Source organism: Capra hircus, chromosome 6, assembly GCF_001704415.2.
Source record: "Capra hircus breed San Clemente chromosome 6, ASM170441v1, whole genome shotgun sequence".
Taxonomy (NCBI): Eukaryota; Metazoa; Chordata; class Mammalia; order Artiodactyla; family Bovidae; genus Capra; species Capra hircus.
In genome coordinates, this window is record NC_030813.1 from 16716183 (window position 1) to 16735919 (window position 19737).

General features: G+C 40.7%; 1 protein-coding gene across 1 annotated transcript in view; it reads left to right on the forward strand.

The window, feature by feature from the left end:
• Positions 1-19737, forward strand: part of COL25A1 (collagen type XXV alpha 1 chain) — a 195045-nt gene that overhangs the window by 130250 nt on the left and 45058 nt on the right. Inside the window, exon 10 of the mRNA XM_018049912.1 lies at positions 1078-1122. Coding sequence (XP_017905401.1) covers positions 1078-1122 — 45 coding nt within the window. The remainder of the gene's footprint in view (positions 1-1077; positions 1123-19737) is intronic.

A 19737-nucleotide genomic window follows, 5' to 3' on the forward strand; every position in this document is an offset into this window, starting at 1 on the left:
TGCCTCAGGCTTTGGGAAGTCCTTTAATGACCCACTCAATATAATCACCAAGAAAGCACTAAGGAGCTTGCCGTCTCAATTTTTTTTGCATGAAATGACTATATTTTTAACAGACTTTATGTTTTAGAGAAGTTTTGGATTTCTAATTACTATTTTAATCTTTTCTATTATTCTTAAAAAAGTTTAATATCACACGCCTACTAAGAAAAATCTGTTTTATAGTGCTAAACAAAAATAAGCACATTCTATTTAAAAAATGATTTCTCCAGAGCCTCAGAGGAAGATGTGTGGAGGAAAATGACATCACTATTTGAAAAATTTTGCTAATGTTTCTGTATCTAGTTAAATGTAAGATTTTCTCAGGTAGTAACTACTTTTCTTTTCTATTCTAATCACCCCAGTGCTCATGTGTGCACACATCCAAGTGCACACGTCCGTGCATACACACGGACAACATAATATTATAATATTCAATGTATAGGACTAGTATTGTTCCGAGTCTATGCTCACCATTTGCGGCATCCTGCCTAGTCTACTTTGGAAGATATAGGCCCCCTCACATGGTTTAAACATACTCCCTGAGTCTGGGGGAAATGCTTCAAATACAACAAATTTCACTTTTTACAACATGGGTCCCTTATAGTGGTTGTTGTTTTCATTACCTTTTATTTTATGGTATTTAATTTCATGAAATTCAAGAGTTACTGGTACAGCTAAGCTTTTTTGAAATGAAACTAAGCCTATTTAATTCTCAAAAGCACCCAAATTTGGAGCCATGAGGCCTTCTGATAGCTTTGGCTCTCAATTTATGACGTGAAATTCTTTAAAATCACATTAGAGTTAAGTAGATATTTACAAACATGGTGAGATTTAACTTCATGGCTTTTGGAAAAGCTTGATGATTCTGTTTACATGATTGCGTGTTAGAACACAGTAGATAAGATCTGAAAAACATAGCCTCTCAGGTATGTTTTAGTAAGATAAAGTGATAGCTGACATAATTAATATGACATAAATTTAGAATTGAACTATTTTTTGCTTATGATATCAATTTATTTTAATCATATGTCTCCGTAGGGTTCTGTTGGAGTACCTGGAATTCCAGGGATGAATGGACAAAAGGTGAGTTCCATAGAATATACTACTTTGGATCATTTGAGGAGGATTAAACGTTGTTCTAATCAGTAATGTTGGTAATAAGTTTATATGCTTATTAAAATATTATATACACTTTTACAATAGAGGAAAACTATGTTGCAAATGATCAAATTAGTTTAATTTTTAAATGAATGCATTAAATAGCCAAAAACTCTTAGACAATTTTTTATTTGATTTGATATATATGAGATACATTGGTATCTTTCTCATACATATATTTGGAGTAGGAGAAATATAGTATTTGACATTGATTGTGATAAAGTGCACTCCAGTTTATTCTTGTTATGGCAGACTAATATGTATTATTTCTTGCATTAATGAAAGTTATTCCTACAGAAAGATGCTATTGGGATCGTGAATTCAGATTCAAGCTCTTTTTACAGCTAAGCAAAATTAAGAATTAAATAGATTTGCTAAACTCTGATAGCATGCTTTTATTGTACATTAGAAATGAAGGGGGAAAAAAAGTGGGAAAAAAAAAGTTTAAAAAAAACCCGCCCGCAGCTCTACACAGACATATCTGTGTGCCTGTGTGCGGTTTCTCCTGCAACATGCTTGGCAGTGGGACAAAGCAATTACCAAAGTCACTGCGGGCCAGTCTGCCAGGGGCTGGGGAGCTGAGCCAGGGGCTTTCCTGTCTCCCTCAGAGCTTCTGGGCTGGCCCTTTGAGATCCTGTGACCCAGCTTGTGTTCCCAGAGGACTTGAAATCCAGGCATTCTGAATTGAAATCAAAAAGGGCCCAGCCCTTATGGACAGAATAGACCTCCTCTTGACCTCTTCTAGCTTGTCCATCTTTTTCTCCATGAGGCATAGACAATGGCAATTTAAAACCTACGAAGTGACTAAGAACACGGATCTGCAGCTCAGAGAATGTAAATCTTGACAAAGCCCTTGAATTCTCTGGCCTCAATTTCTTCATCTTTAAAAAGGAGACAAGCAATTCCTACCTCATAAGGTTACTGTGAGGATTAAATGAGGAAATAGGCATAAAGCCCTTACATCCATGTTTGCTATTCAACTTTTTCTTCAGCTCATTTTAGTGAAATCCTGGATATTTGATTGACCTCTGTTGTAAGAGACTCTCTATTTCCAGAATTCCTTGATTCCTAAGTAAAATTAGTGTTCTTAACCAAATCTTATGGCAGCCTGTGGTCCATAAATCAAACACTGGGCGCTCATCAGTAGTTCAATGCCCCGTCACTGCCGTTTCCCACTTAGTAAAATGCATATCTGTTTGCTTCACAGATTCTGATAAAGACAGAGGATTAATACTCCATTTAGAATATTGTAGATCATGGAGGGAAACATAAGGAAAAATTCGAGAGCATATTCATTCTATGATGAATTTGAAAATTACACAACAGGATAATATTTGGAAAGGACAAAATATAGATAAAACATAAATGTTATTTTAATATTTGTACACGTAAGGTTAATGTTTTGCTTTTACTTCTTTGTTTCTTTTTCAACTTTGAGATAATCATGAAAATTTATTGAAAACTTTACCCTGAAACAAAACAAGTCCACAAGTTTAAAACTGTCACATATATGCTTATGAAGACTGCATATTCTTTCTTTTTCCAAAGGAAGTATGCAATTTCCTTAGCAAGAGAAAGGAATGTGACATTTTCTTGTCCTAGTCACCAAGTTTAAATTATATTTCAAGGAAATAGTTAATATTTGCAGCTTTATGCCTTGTTATACATCTTTGTGGCATTTTTAAGGGTTTTCTGTAAAATCTAGTGAAGCTAAATGATTTCATACTTTTATGAAGGTATCAGCAAAATGTAGCTCAAGATTTGTTTTTAATTCATATAACTTAATTAAAATTTTGTTTATAGAATTTCTTTTAATGATAGCCATTATCTAACACCTTTAATATTTGCTATATCATCTTTAGGACAATAAAGTACAAAAAAATCTAAGTAGCTAGTCACTTAAGTAGCAGGTCATTTAGACAGTAAAAACAAAGTTGAAAATAGAGTAATACCGATAATTTACACTTAGAGCTATGAACTTTGCCTTGGTTCTCTAAAATTTATTTCTATAGAAAGAGAGCCTAGAATCACATTAATAAATTTTTAAGCACCTTGATATTCTTAAACTATCTAGAGAAAATATCTTCTTTGCATGATACAATTTCATTTTTTTCCAGAGAAGAACTTTTGATGTTTAGATCATTGTCAAGTACTGGTTAAGGAAGGATATTATTTCTAAGCTATCAGAAACATGGCAAATAACTAGAAAATTTTTAGAAACTTCTCTATTATAAGAGAGAAAGAAAATGACTGTATTAAGCAAATATTTTACTTGTCTTCTACTAAAATATTTTCCATCCATTCAGATTGAGGTGACTGACTTTGGCCAATAACTTGATGGTGATTTTTTTTTTAACATTATTTTCCTTTCAGTTTTGGTCAACTTGATTGTTAATCTGAATACTTCTTATTTTTGTAATGGTCCTCCAATTCTTCAGATCATATTAGGAAAACAGACTTACAGAAGCAGTAACATGGCATTAAACTCCAATCTAGCCCCTTCTAGCAGCAGCAGCAGCAGCCTTATAATCTTTCAAGGGTTACTAAACACCCTTCTGTGAAAAGTGGGAGACAGTGTGGTATGTGGTCTCTGCAGTCTGAGAGAGGAAGCTTCAAGTCTTTGTCCTCCTTTGTGTGAGTTACTTAGTGTTTCTAAGGCTCCTGTATAAAATATTAATGTAGACTTTGCAATATTAATGAGATAATATGTCTAAAGTGAACATAATGTAATAGGTGCTCAATAAATATTATCAACTATCTGTAGTATTAATAGTATAAGACTTCAAGAATTGCAACAAATGAGCCCTAGGCTTACCCTCTAACAGGACAAGAAGCCAGGAAGAAAATGAAGGTGTAAACTCACACAAGAAGGTAAAATATTTCTGTGCTGCCTGCTATGTCTCCAGTCGCAATGCACCCCATTCCCGATAGTAGGAATACAAGCACCACAGAAAAGAGAAAGACATTTCTCACACTACTTTGAAAGCTCACTCACCGGTGTGGGGTCTTAGAGGAGTGCTGTCTGGAGTCAGACAGTCTGTGCTCTTACAGCTCATGTGCAGCCTTTGAAACTTCTTCCTGTATAGGCTCAAGGTGGCTTCACTGTAGAGTGAGAGAAGGGGCTGTTCTAATTTATATCTAAGTCACTAAGAGATACTGGGCATCCTCAAAAAGTCACAGGCGTCTCTTTTCCCCTCCCTGTTCCCAATTCTAAAAGCAGTTGTTTCCATAATTTGAACTTGTTTCCAATAGCCAAAGCAGTTAGGGAAAATTTAATGCTGCTGCTGCTGCTGCTGCTAAGTCGCTTCAGTTGTGTCCGACTCTGTGCGACCCCATTGACGGCAGCCCACCAGGCTCCCCCGTCCCTGAGATTCTCCAGGCAAGAACACAGAAGTGGGTTGCCATTTCCTTCTCCAATGCATGAAAGTGAAAAGTGAAAGTGAAGTCACTCAGTCGTGTCCGACTCTAGCGACCCCATGGACTGCAGCCTACCAAGCTCCTCTGTCCATGGGATTTTCCAGGCAAAAGTACTGGAGTGGGGTGCCATCGCCTTCTCCGGAATTTAATGCTAAGTCTTACCTAAAAAGAAATAAGTGTTGCCTTCTTTGCCTCTGGCTAATTTATTTAGCACAGCAACTTTTGTAATTCTCACAAATAGATCTTGTTGGTTCAAAGATATTATAAACATTTTATTTATGCTATTTGATTCATTCCCCCTCTCTCTCACACACACACTCAGGCACATAATACATACATGAAGAGATACATATCTGCACGTGTACATGATCAATCATGCTCAACTCTATGTGAGCCCATAGACTATAACCCAACCAGGCTCTCTGCCCACAGAGTTTTCCAGGCAGAATACTGCAGTGGGTTGCCATTTCCTACTCCAGGGGATTTTCCAGACCCAGGGATTGAACCTGCGTGTCTTGCATCTCCAGCATTGGCAGACAGATTCTTTACCACTGTGCCCCCTGGGAAGCCCATATACCTGAATGTCTGTCAATTAAACTCTGCTTCCCAAATATACTGGAAAGTGGGCTTCAAAATAATTTTGTGGTAAAAAAATTTTTAGACTAAATAATGCTCAATGCAATAAATGGCTGGCTGTAATTTTTGTATGTATATACATATATGTATGGTATATTTCAGAACTTTAAAAATCTCAACTCTTAACATGTTATTAGAGCCCTGAATTTTTCTACTGTTTCCACATTTTTGCATTAGGAATAAGTCATCATAATAACAAGGTATTTGAATAGCAAGCAGTGCCCAGCGCTGTGCAAATGCCGTAGGAGAAGAGGGCTAGGGATAATGAGGGGACATTACAGGTCCACTCTGTGCAACCCTTAGTTCACATCCTTATCTCTGTTACCATAAAATTAACATTAAAGAGTTTCAGGATTCAGAACATATTATTTTGTCTAAGCAGGCTAGAATTTTTCTGAGGACCCAGAATCATAGGGATTGTTTCCAAAGCAAAAGATAAATATCGGATGATCTTGTTTCATGTATTTTTCAAATGCTTGCTAGGGTTTATTATCTCTAAAACTTCAAATACAATATAAATAAAATATTGATATTAATGTATCATCCATGAATCTATCCCAGATAACTATGTGATTTTTTTAAGTAACATTAAAATTTAATTAGTTTATGGCTATGGTATTTAGAGTTCCTTTTCATCTCTTATCCATGAGTCTCACAGTTTTTCACTGACATTAATCCTCACAGCATACTTCTAATGGCATTTTTATTGTAAGTATATTTAGAGAGCAGATAAATGGAAGCCCTCAGACTTTCAAAGGTCAAGCTGTTTATTCCAGTCTATACAGTGAACCGTATACAATGAACTCAATACTTTTTTATTCCTGATTCATATTCTGCAACCACGAAATAAAACTCTTCTCTTTTGCAACCTTGACTTTATCATTAAAATGTCTGAGTTAAATTCCTGAAGGATTTGAATATATTGTAGTTCTGTTTATTTCCTGTCTAGTTAGCTTAAATTTACCCAGTGATCTATTACCCAATGTATTTATAACTTTCCAATTTTACACTTTAAGAAAAGATATATAGTGTAAATAAAGTGACTGGTTTTTTATTTCAGATTAATTAATAGCTTGGGGAAAGTGTGTTATAGCAATGTCATACTTTGCTGGTTAAATTATTTTTATTAATTTTTCTATCTTTGGAAGTTGGTGACTGTGTACATTATAGTTCTAATAATACACGATTGTGTTTTCTCTGATAACTATGAAAATAGGATGCTTTCTTTCTTCTTGAAGCAGCATCATTGCTGTCCTATTGTAGGATATTTCTCTTTTTTCTAGTTTTATTGAGATAAGGTATGCAGCATAACGGAGAAGGCAATGGCACCCCACTCCAGTACTCTTGCCTGGAAAATCCCATGGACGGAGGAGCCTGGTGGGCTGCAGTCCATGGGGTCGCGAAGGGTGGGACACGACTGAGCGACTTCACTTTCACTTTTCATTTTCATGCATTGGAGAAGGAAGTGGCAACCCACTCCAGTGTTCTTGCCTGGAGAATCCCAGGGATGGGGGAGCCTGGTGGGCTGCCGTCTCTGGGGTCGCACAGAGTCGGACACGACTGAAGCGACTTAGCAGCAGCAGCTGCATACAGCATAAAGGTTTGACTTCCACATATAATGAAATGATTACCACAATAAATGTAGTTAACATCCATCGTCTCATGTAGATACAATAAAAAGAAATGGAAAGAAATGTGTCTCCTTGTAATGAGAACTCAGGATTATTCTAACAGCTTTAACATACACAGTACAGCAGTGGCAGCTACGCTCGTCGTCTTGTGCCTTACATCTCCATTGTCTAATAAACTGGAAGTTTGTGCCTTTGGTGAAGGTCACCTTTCCTAGGTGAGTCACCTCCCTTCAGTTCCTCCTTCCGCAAAACCTCCAACTCCGACCTCTGAGAACTACAAATCTTATCTCTTTCTATGAGTTTGTGTTTTTTGTTGTTGTTTTTGTTTTTGTTTAGATTCCACATAAAGGTGGATCATAAAGTATTTTCGTCTTTCTCTGTCTGACTTATTTTACTTAGCAGAATGCCCTCAAGGTCCATCCATGTTGTCACAGATGGCAGGATTTCCTCGTTGACTGTGGCTAAATAGTATTGCATTGTGTACGTGCACACACCGTCACTTCTTTATCCACTCATCGGCGATGGACCCTAGGGCTGTCTCCATGTTTTGGCTATTGTAAATAATCTTGCTGTGAAAATGGGATGTAGGTGTCTTTTTAAGTTAGCGTGTTCATTTCCTTTGGATATAGTCCCTCAAGTGGACTTCCTAGATCCTGTGGTAGTTCTATTTTTAAATTTCTGAGGATCCTCCGTCCTGTTTTCCATAGTGGCTATACCAATTTACAATCTCCCCAGCAGAGCACAAGATTCCCTTTTCTCCACATCCTCACCAGCATTTGTTATTTTGTGTCTTTTTGATGATAGCTGTTCTGACAGGCACTATGAGATATCTCCTTGTGGTTTTGATATGTATTTCCCTGATGATTAGTGATGTTGAGCATTTTTTCATCTGCCTGTTGGCCATTCATCTACAGAATATTTCATATAGTAAAATCACATCATCTCTGAGTTCTATGCGTATACTCAGAGTCAATTTTATATATAAGCTTACTCTTAAAGAAACGTTTCACTTAATTTTACCTATTGAGTGAAACAAAAGATATTTCTATCCTTTATATAATTAAATTTAAATTCCTTTAGAAGGGAATAAAAAGTTGGTTAAAGGAAGTAATGTAATGCTTCCTGACTTGAAATTTCAAAAATGATGGTAATTAAAAAAACAAAAAATACACTTTCCTTTGACCTCATTTAGGCATGTTGCTGTAATGTTAATACTCGTTACCATCCTACTAAATGAAGATACTGGGAGAGTTAAGAATAGTTAAGGAAATGGGATTGGTGGGGAAATCCAATGGGACTGGGTATGAGAGGAAAGAAAGTTGATCACAGGATGTTGCAAAAGAAAATAGCAAGAAGGCAAATATCTTTGACTGAATTATGACTTCAAGTCCACTTATATTCATTTTCATTGAAAAGGCACTGTATTTTATAGATAGGATCACCAAAATATTATTTACGAAATCAAATTAAACTACATATTTAACCTGATGATTTGAGGGGGAAAAAACTTACGTTAAATGTATTCGTTGATTATTTGCCGGTTTCTTCAATCTTTCATTCAGCAAATCTTTTTTCAGTCCTTACTAGTAAGCGCAAGGCACATCTGAGCACTGACATTAAAGTGGTCTCTGCCCTCATGGAATTTCAGCCAATAGGGAGATAAGGACATGATATAAACAGATACACTAAAAATCTGTTAAATGACAATATGTTAAGTACTACAGCAGAGAAGCACAGGGCAGCCTGTCCTGGTGCAAAAAGGCAAGGAATGTTTCCCTGAATAAGCGACTTTAGGTGCAGCTGAAATAGTGAACAGCAGTCGGCAAAGGGAAGGGAAAATATCACCACACTGTAGTACTTTCAGATCAAGTGAGACAACCTTGGTCTTAGAATTTTGTTTCTAAAACACCATATTATTAACCACTATAGGACCTAGACTACTTTTTTTTTTTTTTTGCAAATTTCTTACCGCTAAAATAGTTAGTTGATATAAATCACAAAGCCTGTTCTTTTGTCATTGGATCTGATCTCTGAATGACACTCTTGATTTTGAGATTTGGATTAAAAACAAGGCTTCAATGAAATAACTTATTTCAACAATTATAGTGGCTTAATTTTTACCCAGCTCCCACGTGGCTCAGTGGTAAAAAAAACTCTGCCTGCTAGTGCAGGAGACACTGAGATGTGAGTTTGTTCCCTGGGTGGGGAAGATACCTGGAGGAGGAAGTGGCAACCCACTCCAATATTCTCGCCTGGAGGATCCCATGGACAGAGCCTGGTGGGGTACAGTCCATAGGGTTGCAAAGAGTCGGACGTGACCAAGCACAAACGAGTGCACACGTGCGCGTGCACACACATACACACACACGCACACACACACACCACACCTGTTGCATACCAGGTGACATCGCCAAGGGGATAGAAACCATTATCCAGCTGTGAAACGGCATGTGTATATGTGTGTGTTAGTAGCTCAGCTGTGTCTGACTCTTTGCAACCCTGTGGAGTGTAGCCCACCAGGCTTCTCTGTCCATGGAATTCTCCAGACAAGAATACTGGAGTGGGTTGCTTATCCCTTATCCAGGCAGTCTTCCTGATCTAGGGTTCGAATCTGGGTCTCCCACATTGCAGGCAGATTCTTTGCCATCTGAGCCACAGAGGAACCATGAAACAGCATCAGTGGGGTTAACTTAGGAAAGATCAAATTTCCTTCTAGACCTTCTGTGTCTTCTCTGCCTAACACAGACAATAGGAGAATGCAGTGTGTGATATTGACTAACATGTATTCAGCATTGACTGTCAAGCTCTTCCTAAGTTTACCCCACGTATTCCTCACAGCAGTGCTGTGACATGGAAAATACCAGTGCATTAATGAGGAAACCAAGGCACAGAAAGGATATTTCGCCTGTGGTCACCAAGGTGTTTGTAGTAGATTTCAGCTTCAAAGTCAGTCAGTCTGCTACAACTGTCAAGAATACGGATTTTAAATTCAGGGAATCCCGGGTCTGTTGTTCAGTATTTGTATGGTCCTAGACATGTTACTTTCCTTCTCTGAATTTAGTTTCCTCATTTGTCAAATGAGGATTGTCATGTTTACTGCAAAGCTTAATTGGACAAAATAAAGGAAGTAATGAATGTAACTGTTTAATTTAAAACACTATTAAATAAGAAAAAACTATTTTCCACTTTGAATTGGGAGCATTAGGAACTCCACGACTCAGAAACCTCCTGAGTATGTAAGTGAATGTTTGTAAGAGCTGTTGTCTCTTTCTACTATTCTTCACTGATCATTTTGAAAATTATATCCAATTTTCCCATTATACATAAGCATTTACTATTTCCATGAATAATTCAGTTCAGTTCAGTTCAGTCACTCAGTCGTGTCCGACTCTTTGCCACCCCATGAACCGCAGCACGCCAGGCCTCCCTGTCCATCACCAACTCCCGGAGTTCACTCAGACTCACGTCCATCGAGTCAGTGATGCCATCCAGCCATCTCATCCTCTGTCGTCCCCTTCTCCTCCTGCCCCCAATCCCTGCCAGCATCAGAGTCTTTTCCAATGAGTCAACTCTTCACATGAGGTGGCCAAAGTACTGGAGTTTCAGTTTTAGCATCATTCCCTCCAAAGAAATCCCAGGGCTAATTTCCTTCAGAATGGACTGGTTGGATCTCCTTGCAGTCCAAGGGACTCTCAAGAGTCTTCTCCAACACCACAGTTCAAAAGCATCAATTCTTCGGTGTTCAGCTTTCTTCACAGTCCAACTCTCACATCCATACATGACCACTGGAAAAACCATAGCCTTGACTACATGGACCTTTGTTGGCGAAATAATGTCTCTGCTTTTCAATATGTTATCTAGGTTGGTCATAACTTTTCTTCCAAGGAGTAAGCATCTTTTAATTTCATGGCTGCAGTCACCATCTGCAGTGATTTTGGAGCCCCCAAAAATAAAATCTGACACTGTTACCACTGTTTCCCCATCTATTTCTCATAAAGTGAATAATTAGGCACATCTTTTCCCAAGTGAAAAGAGTAATACATCAACTTACTACTAGGAATTATACTTAGGAAAGAAGAAATGAGCTGGGATTTTGAACTTTAAAGTAAAGTGAAGTGAGGTGAAGTCGCTCAGTCGTGTCCGACTCTTTGCGACCCCGTGGACTGTAGCCTACCAGGCTCCTCCCTCCATGGGATTCTCCAGGCAAGAGTACTGGAGTGGGTTGCCATTTCCTTCTCCAGGAACTTTAAAGGTGGATATATTATCAAAGACATGTTATATTGCAAGTCATAGAATACTTAACAGAGCCAATTATTAAAATAAAGGTATTTATTGGTCTGTAACGTGAAATTCCAGGGCTTCCCTTATAGCTCAATTGGTAACGAATCTGCCTGCAATGCAGGAGACCCCGGTTCAATTCCTGTGTCAGGAAGATCCCCTGGAGGAGGGACAGGCTACCCACTCCAGTTTTCTTGGGCTTCCCTGTGGCTCAGCTGGTATAGAATCCGCCTGCAATGAGGGGAGACCTGGATTCGATCCCTGGGTTGGGAAGATCCCCTGCAGAAGGGAAAGGCTACCCACTCCAGTATTCTGGCCTGGAGAATTCTATGGACTGTATAGTCCATGGGGTTGCAAAGAGTCGGACACGACTGAGCGATGTTCAGTTCACAACGTGAAAGTCCAGCACTAATGCAGCCCGCAGCCTTGACACCTAAGCTTCATCACTAAGAACCCCTTTCTTCCATTTCATCAGTCTGCCTTTCATGTTGCTGCGATCCCCCTAATTCCCTCTCTCCTCCTGGTTCTAAGGTAGCTGCTAATCATGCCTGGGGCTTCATTCTTTCCTATCTATATCCAGAGTGAGTGCCTTTCCCCAAACATCCAACACCACTTTTGAGTTTCCTTGTTACTGGATACACATAAGTCCCCTCCTCCTCCTCATTGCCCAGCTAGGGGAATGCCAGATGCTAATTAGCTATTACCACTGCGGTTCCTTTTCTAGCAACCCCAGTCATGTGGAAAGTTGCAGTAAATACTAATTATCTAATTTAGGAGGGATTCGTGTCAGACACCGGAGCTGAGCAAGTGTGTTGTTTTTGACTTATCCCAGTCCTAACAAACTCCTCTGTCTCACGTACCCCCTTCATCCATTTTGATATTTTGTCTTCCTGAAACACAAGCCTTTGTTCTTAATCTGTTTTTCTCCATAAGAGTGCTCACAGAGAACAATTTCTCTGATACGCAGGAAAGAGAACCCCACCCCACACTGTGACATCATGCTCCCTGGCTGGGTGTTGGCAACTTTCACACCTTTTATAAGTTATTCAAAAGGGAATACTAGACAGTGTTTTGCTTAGACCCAGCCAGTGTTCCTCTTTGCTCCTCTCTGTCTCTCTAATGGTGTGTCCCCCACCACAGGGTGGGGAGTCCACAGGGCCTAGGAGACAAGCCATCTCAGAGCTCAGCTCCCCACTTGTAGATCACGGCCCAGGTACCCAGGACCCGAGAATCCCTGCCCTCGCTGTGCTGAGTCTGCTTCCATTGTCTGTAGTCGCCTCTTCCTCAGGTCCATTTTCCCGAGGGTGAACCACCAGCTGGCGTGTGCATGCATATACTTGTGAGTGGCCTGGAGCAGCTAAGGGTGGGGAGCTGTGGGCAGAGCTTGCAGGCTGTGGTGTCCACACGCGACTCCCAAGGCCCTTCCTGAAGAATAAGAGAACTGGAAGAGACAGGAGGGAGACATTAGCAGGCAGGACTGGGATGGGGGGGGGGCGTCATCCGTGTGTACTTCTCCCTAGACCTTTTAGGGGTGTGCTCAAGGCAGACCATTCTTCTCACTTGTGTAAATTTCACCCAGATAAACCCAATTTAACTGTTTTCTGTGACCCCTAAATTCTTAGCTATATCTTTGAATTTCTTTGTTCAAATTATATTTGTACATTTCTGTCTGCATTAGCAGTACAAAAACTCACATAAAAAGTGTTAACCACAAACTTATTTCTGAAATAGTCCTTACTGTAGTATTATTGACAATAAGACAACTATCAAGTTTTCTTATTTACATTTTTAGATATTTGTACTTTTTTAAAAGTCCAGTGAATGTTCAGTTATTGGGTTTAGCTTAAGTATTATGTTAAGCAGTTAAACCCATTTCAGTAGATTATCTGAAATAAGATATTTTCATTGTTTCTGACTGATAGAACCATCTACTCTTCTACTGTTATTCATGTTACCAAGGAGGACAAAGAGATTTTCATTTTAGGGAGGGAGTTTGCTGATCGGATAAATGAGACAACGCTCCCCTAGAGGCATGTCAGTTCTCTGATGTATGACCAAACCCAACTGGTCAGAGTTTTCTGTTTCTCTTCCATGAGTAGCAAAGCCTCTGCCTCCAGGAAACAAACAAAAGAAGCATTAAGCGCTGAGCATGCCAGTAGGAGCTACAAACTACTGAACTGCTCCACGTTAGAGGGCGTGAAGCTGAATTCCCAGGATGGCTGAGGAAGGTGGGAGGGAAGGAAGGAGGAAGGAGAGGTGGAAGCGGAAGAGGGGGAAGGCAGCGAGACGAGCAAAGTCTGAGTGCTCTGCGATGACACTCCTTTCAGGAACACCAGGTGTTCCACCCTGCGCTCACAGAAGGCCTGAGAAGAGTGAATTTCCTGAGGCAGCTGGTGAGCAAACCAGGGAAGACATTCAGACGGGAGAATCTGAGCACCCACTTGAGCAGTGGGTGAAATTGGGACTTGAAGCAAGTTTAATCAGATGTCGGAGGAACGCGGAGCCACCACTGACATCTTTAGTCCAACAAAATCACAACTACCGCTAATAAAAGAACAGCTAAATCTTAATCCTTTAAACCTGAGAGAGGGTAAGCATTTAATCTGCCCCTAAACGCTGCATAGAATAAAAGCTAAACCCCATGGAAGCTCAAGCAGTTTGCTCTGTGTCCCAGGACCAGAAGTAGAAAACTTAAGATTAGATTGGAGGCTTCCTAATAAGCTGCTTTCGTATTTTATGCAAAAATGAAAGACAAAAGAAACCCAATAAATACGAATGAATTCTTTAGACACAAGTTATTCAAATAGAAGGAACACAAGATAGGGAATTGGAAGACCTAGGTTCACATCTGCCTCTTTGCAGCATTTTGTTTCTGAAAAAAGTACTTTCCCTCTCTGAGTGTGTTTCTTCATCTATCAAGAATGGCTCTCTTGGCTGCTTTCCACTAAAACATTGCCCTTGGGACTTCCCCGGCAGTCCAGTGGTTAAGACTCTGTGCTTCCTCTGATCCATGGTCAGAGAAATAAGATCCCCCATATAAGATAATATGAAATAAGACCCCTCATGTTATCAGTGATAATATTGTTCAAGTTGACTAAGTCCTATTGATTTTACATTTAACTCGCTCTATTAATTACTGAGTGAGGGGTATTGAAATCTCCAACCATAATCGTGGATTTGTCTGTTTCTGTTTGCAGCTTTATCAGTTTTTGTTTACATATTTTGAAGCTGTATTATTAGGTACATCAAAATTTAGGATTTCTATGTCTTCTTGATAAATGGACCCCATTGTCATTATGAAGTGATCTTCCATATTCCTGGTAATGATCTTTGCTTTGAAATCTACTTTGTCTGAAATTAATAGGTGGTGCTAGTGGAAAAGAACCCACCTGCCAATGCAGGACACATAAGAGATATGGGTTCAATCCCCAGGTCGGGAAGATCCCTTGGAGGAAGACATGGCAACCCAATCCAGTATTTATGCCTGGAGAATCCTAAGGACAGAGGAGCCTGGAGGGCTACAGTTCATAGGGTTGCAAAGAGTCAGACAAGAATAAAACAATTTAGCATAAACTCAACTAGTGATAATCATCTTATAGGCAAAAGGTTTTTTGTCAGCATTTCTATGTGAGGTCAGCATTGTTATTATTTCAAAAGTAGACAAGACGTTACCCACCCCTCTGCCCAAAAATACTATGAATCTAAATCTTTCATGATCATAGATGCAAAATTTCTAAGCAAAATGTTAGCAAATCAAATCTAATAATAGTTTTTGATGTGCAGTTGGTTAACTCTGCCAATGTGGAACCCTCAGATACAGAGGACTGACTACATGGAACTTGAGCATCTCTGGATTTTCGTATCCCTGGGAGTCCTGGAATCAGTCCCCTGTGGATACCTAGCAACAGTTTTATGTAAAAACAGTAGCTTATCATGACCACATGGCATTTATACTAGGAATTCAGGGTTGGTTTAGTATTTGAGAATCAATCAATGCAGTTTTCCACATCAGCAGATTAAAAAAGAGAAACCATCTGATCATATCAATTTATGCGTAAAACCATTTGACAGAATGTGCTTCCCTGGTGGCTCAGTTGGTATAGAATCAGCCTGCAATGCAGGAGACCAGGTTCAATTCCTGGATCAGGAAGATCCCCTGGAGAAGGAAATGGCAACCCACTCCAGTATTCTTGCCTGGAGAATCCGGTGAACAGAGGAGCCTGGTGGGCTATACAGTCCATGGGGTTGCAGAGAGTCAGACACGACTGAGCAACTAAACCACCACCATACATGTATATGTTGTCCTATTCTGTGAGTGCTTCTGCTTAGGGAAAAGCAGATGTTAGAGTGAGTCTGTAAGGGGAATGATGACACATGTAGGTTCCGAAAGGGTCTTGGAGGAACTTGAGATGACATGATAAATTACACAGCTGGCATTGTCCCAGCTGCTACTCACCCTTCACTGAGGCACACAGGGTGAGGGGAGAAGCAGATGGGAGAGGGGCGATAACCGAGTAGGTGGAAACATTTATAATGACTGGGTCCCCGCACTCACAGGCACAACTGTTGGAGCCTCCCGTCCCCCAGACAACCACTCTCCCCCGACAGGGTCCTGGCTCAGTGCTTCTCCTGGGCAGCCGTGGACGTTCTGCTCATTCTCAGCATCCTGCCTCTCAGGGGACTCCTCCCGCCCTTCACTGACCCCACACTGCCCCTCTATTTTTCAGTGTTATTTTAGGCTGACCTGCAGAAAAGGCAATGGCACCCCACTCCAGTGCTCTTGCCTGGAAAATCCCATGGACGGAGGAGCCTGGTAGGCTGCAGTCCATAGGGTCGCGAAGAGTCGGACACGACTGAGCGACTTCACTGTGACTTTTCACTTTCAAGCATTGGAGAAGGAAATGGCAACCCACTCCAATATTCTTGCCTAGAGAATCCCAGGGATTGGGAAGCCTGGTGGGCTGCCGTCTATGGGGTCGCACAGAGTCGGACACGACTGAAGCGACTTAGCAGCAGCAGCAGCAGCGGAACGTGGACGTGTAACTGCTGGGTCAGTGTCTCTCCCGTCTTCTTCCTGGGTCCCCGTCTCTTTTCCCACCACTGCCTTTTGCCAAAGCTGAGACAAAGAGCTGTCTCTTGCACCAGAGTTGTTGGTCTTTTCCAGTTTCCCAGCAGAGAAGACTTGCTGTCTAGCTCTCACCAGGCCTGTACAGGCTTCACATTTCCATATCGACTTAATATATATTATTTGCGTCTCCTGTATTCATTCATTCCTCCGGCGTAGGTGTACTGAACAATTATTATGCGTAAGGTACAGTTCCTGGGCAATGTGGAAAGAGGAGCAAACAAGAGAAACTAAGTTCATATTCTGGTGGTGGAGATGGGCTGGGAAATCAGGGCACCAGATAAAATATAAAATGCCTGGTCAAATTTGAATTTCAGATAAAGAAACAGCCCATCATTTTTCATGTGCTATGTCTATTTGATGTTTAGGATACATTTAATTAAAAACTCTTGTCTTTGTTGTTTATCCAGAATTAACATTTAACTGAGTGTCTTATATGTTTATTTTCCAAATCTGGCAATCCTAGTAGGGGAAACAGAAAAGAAAAAAATTTATCTTGGGTGGTAATTAGTACAGTAGAAGAAGCAAAGTCAGATATAGGTGGACATCGGGAGTGGTGGCAGGGAGGGTGGAATTCTGGACAGCCTCTGTAATAAGGGGACAGTTGTGCCAAGGATAAGAAGGTGAGACTCAATCCCTGGATATCAGAGGGAAGATGGTCCACAGGAGAGAAGCCCACATGCAAAGACCCTGGGTGGCTCCTGCTTAGCATCTTGGAACAAAGAGTTCAGTGTGGCTGGAGTGGTAGAAGGAGGGTCAAAGAAACAGCAGAGCCAGACCCTGGCTGGGACCCTCACTCTGAGTGCGATGGGACAGCCTTGGTGAGAACAAAGGGAAGGAATTTATAAGCTTGCCTTGTTTTTTTGGAGACTGTTGGAGGTGGGTGGGTGGCAAGGAGATGGGTTAGGAGATTACTAGAGTCAGCCTCTAGCCCCACCCTGGCTGTGGCTCCCCCAGCCCTTCAGCAGCCTCTGCTTCAGATCCGCCCTCTGCTTTCCACCTTGGCAGAGTCTTGGCAGACCTTGGCAGAGTCCAGTGATCGATTTTAACACCACGGTGGACATCTCCATTCTGAAGTCTCACTGTACATTGACTGCTTGAATACTGATGTGCTCATTCTCTGCTTTTAAAGGCATTTTGTTTATCATGCCTTATACTAATTACAGAATTTTATAGTTTAAACCAGTGCTGTTTGATAGAAACATAAAATGAGTTCCAAAAACAAGCGATAAATGTAAATATGAATTTTCTAGTAGCCACATTTTTAAAGTGTCTGAAAAGAATTTATTTAGAGCATGAATGACACTTTAAAGTTAGGGGTAGGAGTCTTATTTTTTATTTTTGTGTGGTAAAATAATACATTTTAGAAATTTCAAGGTCAAATATGTTGGTCATTTTTTGCCTCCTGTGTTCACCCAAGTTTGTGTTCATCCTCACTTGCATTAGCGACTAGAGTGGAAGACTAAATTACACTGAATTGCTTGCCTGCTTAGTCATGCCCAACTCTCTGCAACTCCATGCCTGCCCAGCTCCCCTATCCATGGGATTTTTTCCAGGCAAGAGTACTGAAGTGGGTTGCCATTTCCTCCCTCAGGGACTCTTTCCAACCCAAGGTTCAACCCACATCTCCTGCATTTCTTGCATTGGAGGCAGATTCTTTACCACTGAACCACCAGGGAAGCCTCTAGAGAAAGAGAATAAATAGGAATGGAGAATATAAACCCCATTTTCCTGACTCTTTCTTGGATAGTTCTAGCTGGAAGTCCCCGTGGGCACTTCACTGCCTTCAGAGAATCCTCCTCTACCAAGGGTTATCTACCCAATAGCTGCCAAAGCTTCTCAAGCCCTGAAACCTCACAAAAGCTTGCTCCCCTGCCCCACCGTGACTGCCTGCAGGACAGGAAACACCAGTGGCCACTGAGATCCTTCTGTGAACTGTCACTGTCAGGAGGAAAGACCCAATCCAGCCAGTGTTTTAAAGAGGTATCAGTGACCCATGCTGCCCATTTTTAGTCCTTATTACACATATGCACCAACCACACTAACTCCAGAGGCAGGAGAACAGCTCTAAGACTGACACCATGTTTTGCTCAATATCACTCATTTCATTTGCTGCTGGTGCATGTTCTGTGCAGCAGCCCCGCCTCCTTATCTGCAAGGAGTATGTTTCAAGACCCATAGTGGATGCCTGAAACGGAGAACAGTACTAAGCGCTATGTATACTAGGTTTTTTTCCTACATGTGCATGCCTATGATTAAGTTTAATGTAGAAATTAGGTACAATAAGAGACCGAACTGCTCACATTTGTGGCCATTATTAAGTAGAATGGGCTTCCCTGGTGACTCAGACGCTAAGAATCTGCCTGCAGTGTGGGAAACCGAGGATCAATCCCTGGGTCGGGAAGATCCCCTGGAGAAGGGGATGGCTACCCACTCCAGAATTCTTGCCTAGAAAATTCTATGGACAGAGGAGCCTGGCAGGCTACAGTCCATGGGATTGCAAAGAGTTGGGCATGACTGAGTGAATATTAAGTAAAGTAAAGTAAGGATTACTCGAGCACAAGCACTGTGATGCTCTGACAGTCGATCTGATAACCTAGCCTGGCTACGGAGTGACTAGCCAGCAGGATATGCTGGACAAGGGGATAATTGATGTCCTGGGTGGGATGGAGCAGGATGACATCAGATTTTAGCATGCTACTCAAAACAGCACCCAGTTTAGAGCTGTTTGTTTCTAGAATTTTCCTTTTGATATTTTCAGACCTTGGTTGACTGTGGATAACTGAAACCTTGGGTAGCTCAGTGGTAAAGAACCCGCCTGCCAATGCAGGAGACATAAGAAATGGTTCAATCCCTGGGTCAGGAGGATCCCCTGAAGAAGGAAATGACGATCCACTCCAGTATTCCTGCCTGGAAAATCCCATGGGCAGAGGAGCCTGGAAGGCTACCGTCCATGGGGTCACAAAGAGTTGGACACGACTTAGTGACTAAACAATTGAAACTAAAGAAAACGAACCTAAGGATAAGGGGGGCAATTGCAATTATGTTCATCTTCTGTTTAGATGAGTTCTTTCCGAAAATGTAGTACTTAAGGGAAACAAATATATATTGACAAGGTGGATGTAAAATTATACTATGCTAAAAATTTTAAGCAATAACTCATTTTAAATTCCCATTGTGATTGAAGTGACAGGGAGCAGTATAATTACTAAATGACCTGTTTCTCTTTAGCACTCAGTTTTGTAAGGAAACTACATTCCTTTCTACCTTCAAGTATTCTTTCAAATTGCTCCTGAATAGCTGTACCTGAAATAATTGTAAAAGCCTTGAGTGATGTTAGAGCGTCTGGTTTTAAAAGAAAGAAAGTAGTGTCATCCTTCTCAAAAGTCAGTTCAACTTATTTTTAGCTTAAATGCACAAACTGTCATTTGGGAGTAATGCACTGGGAATTTA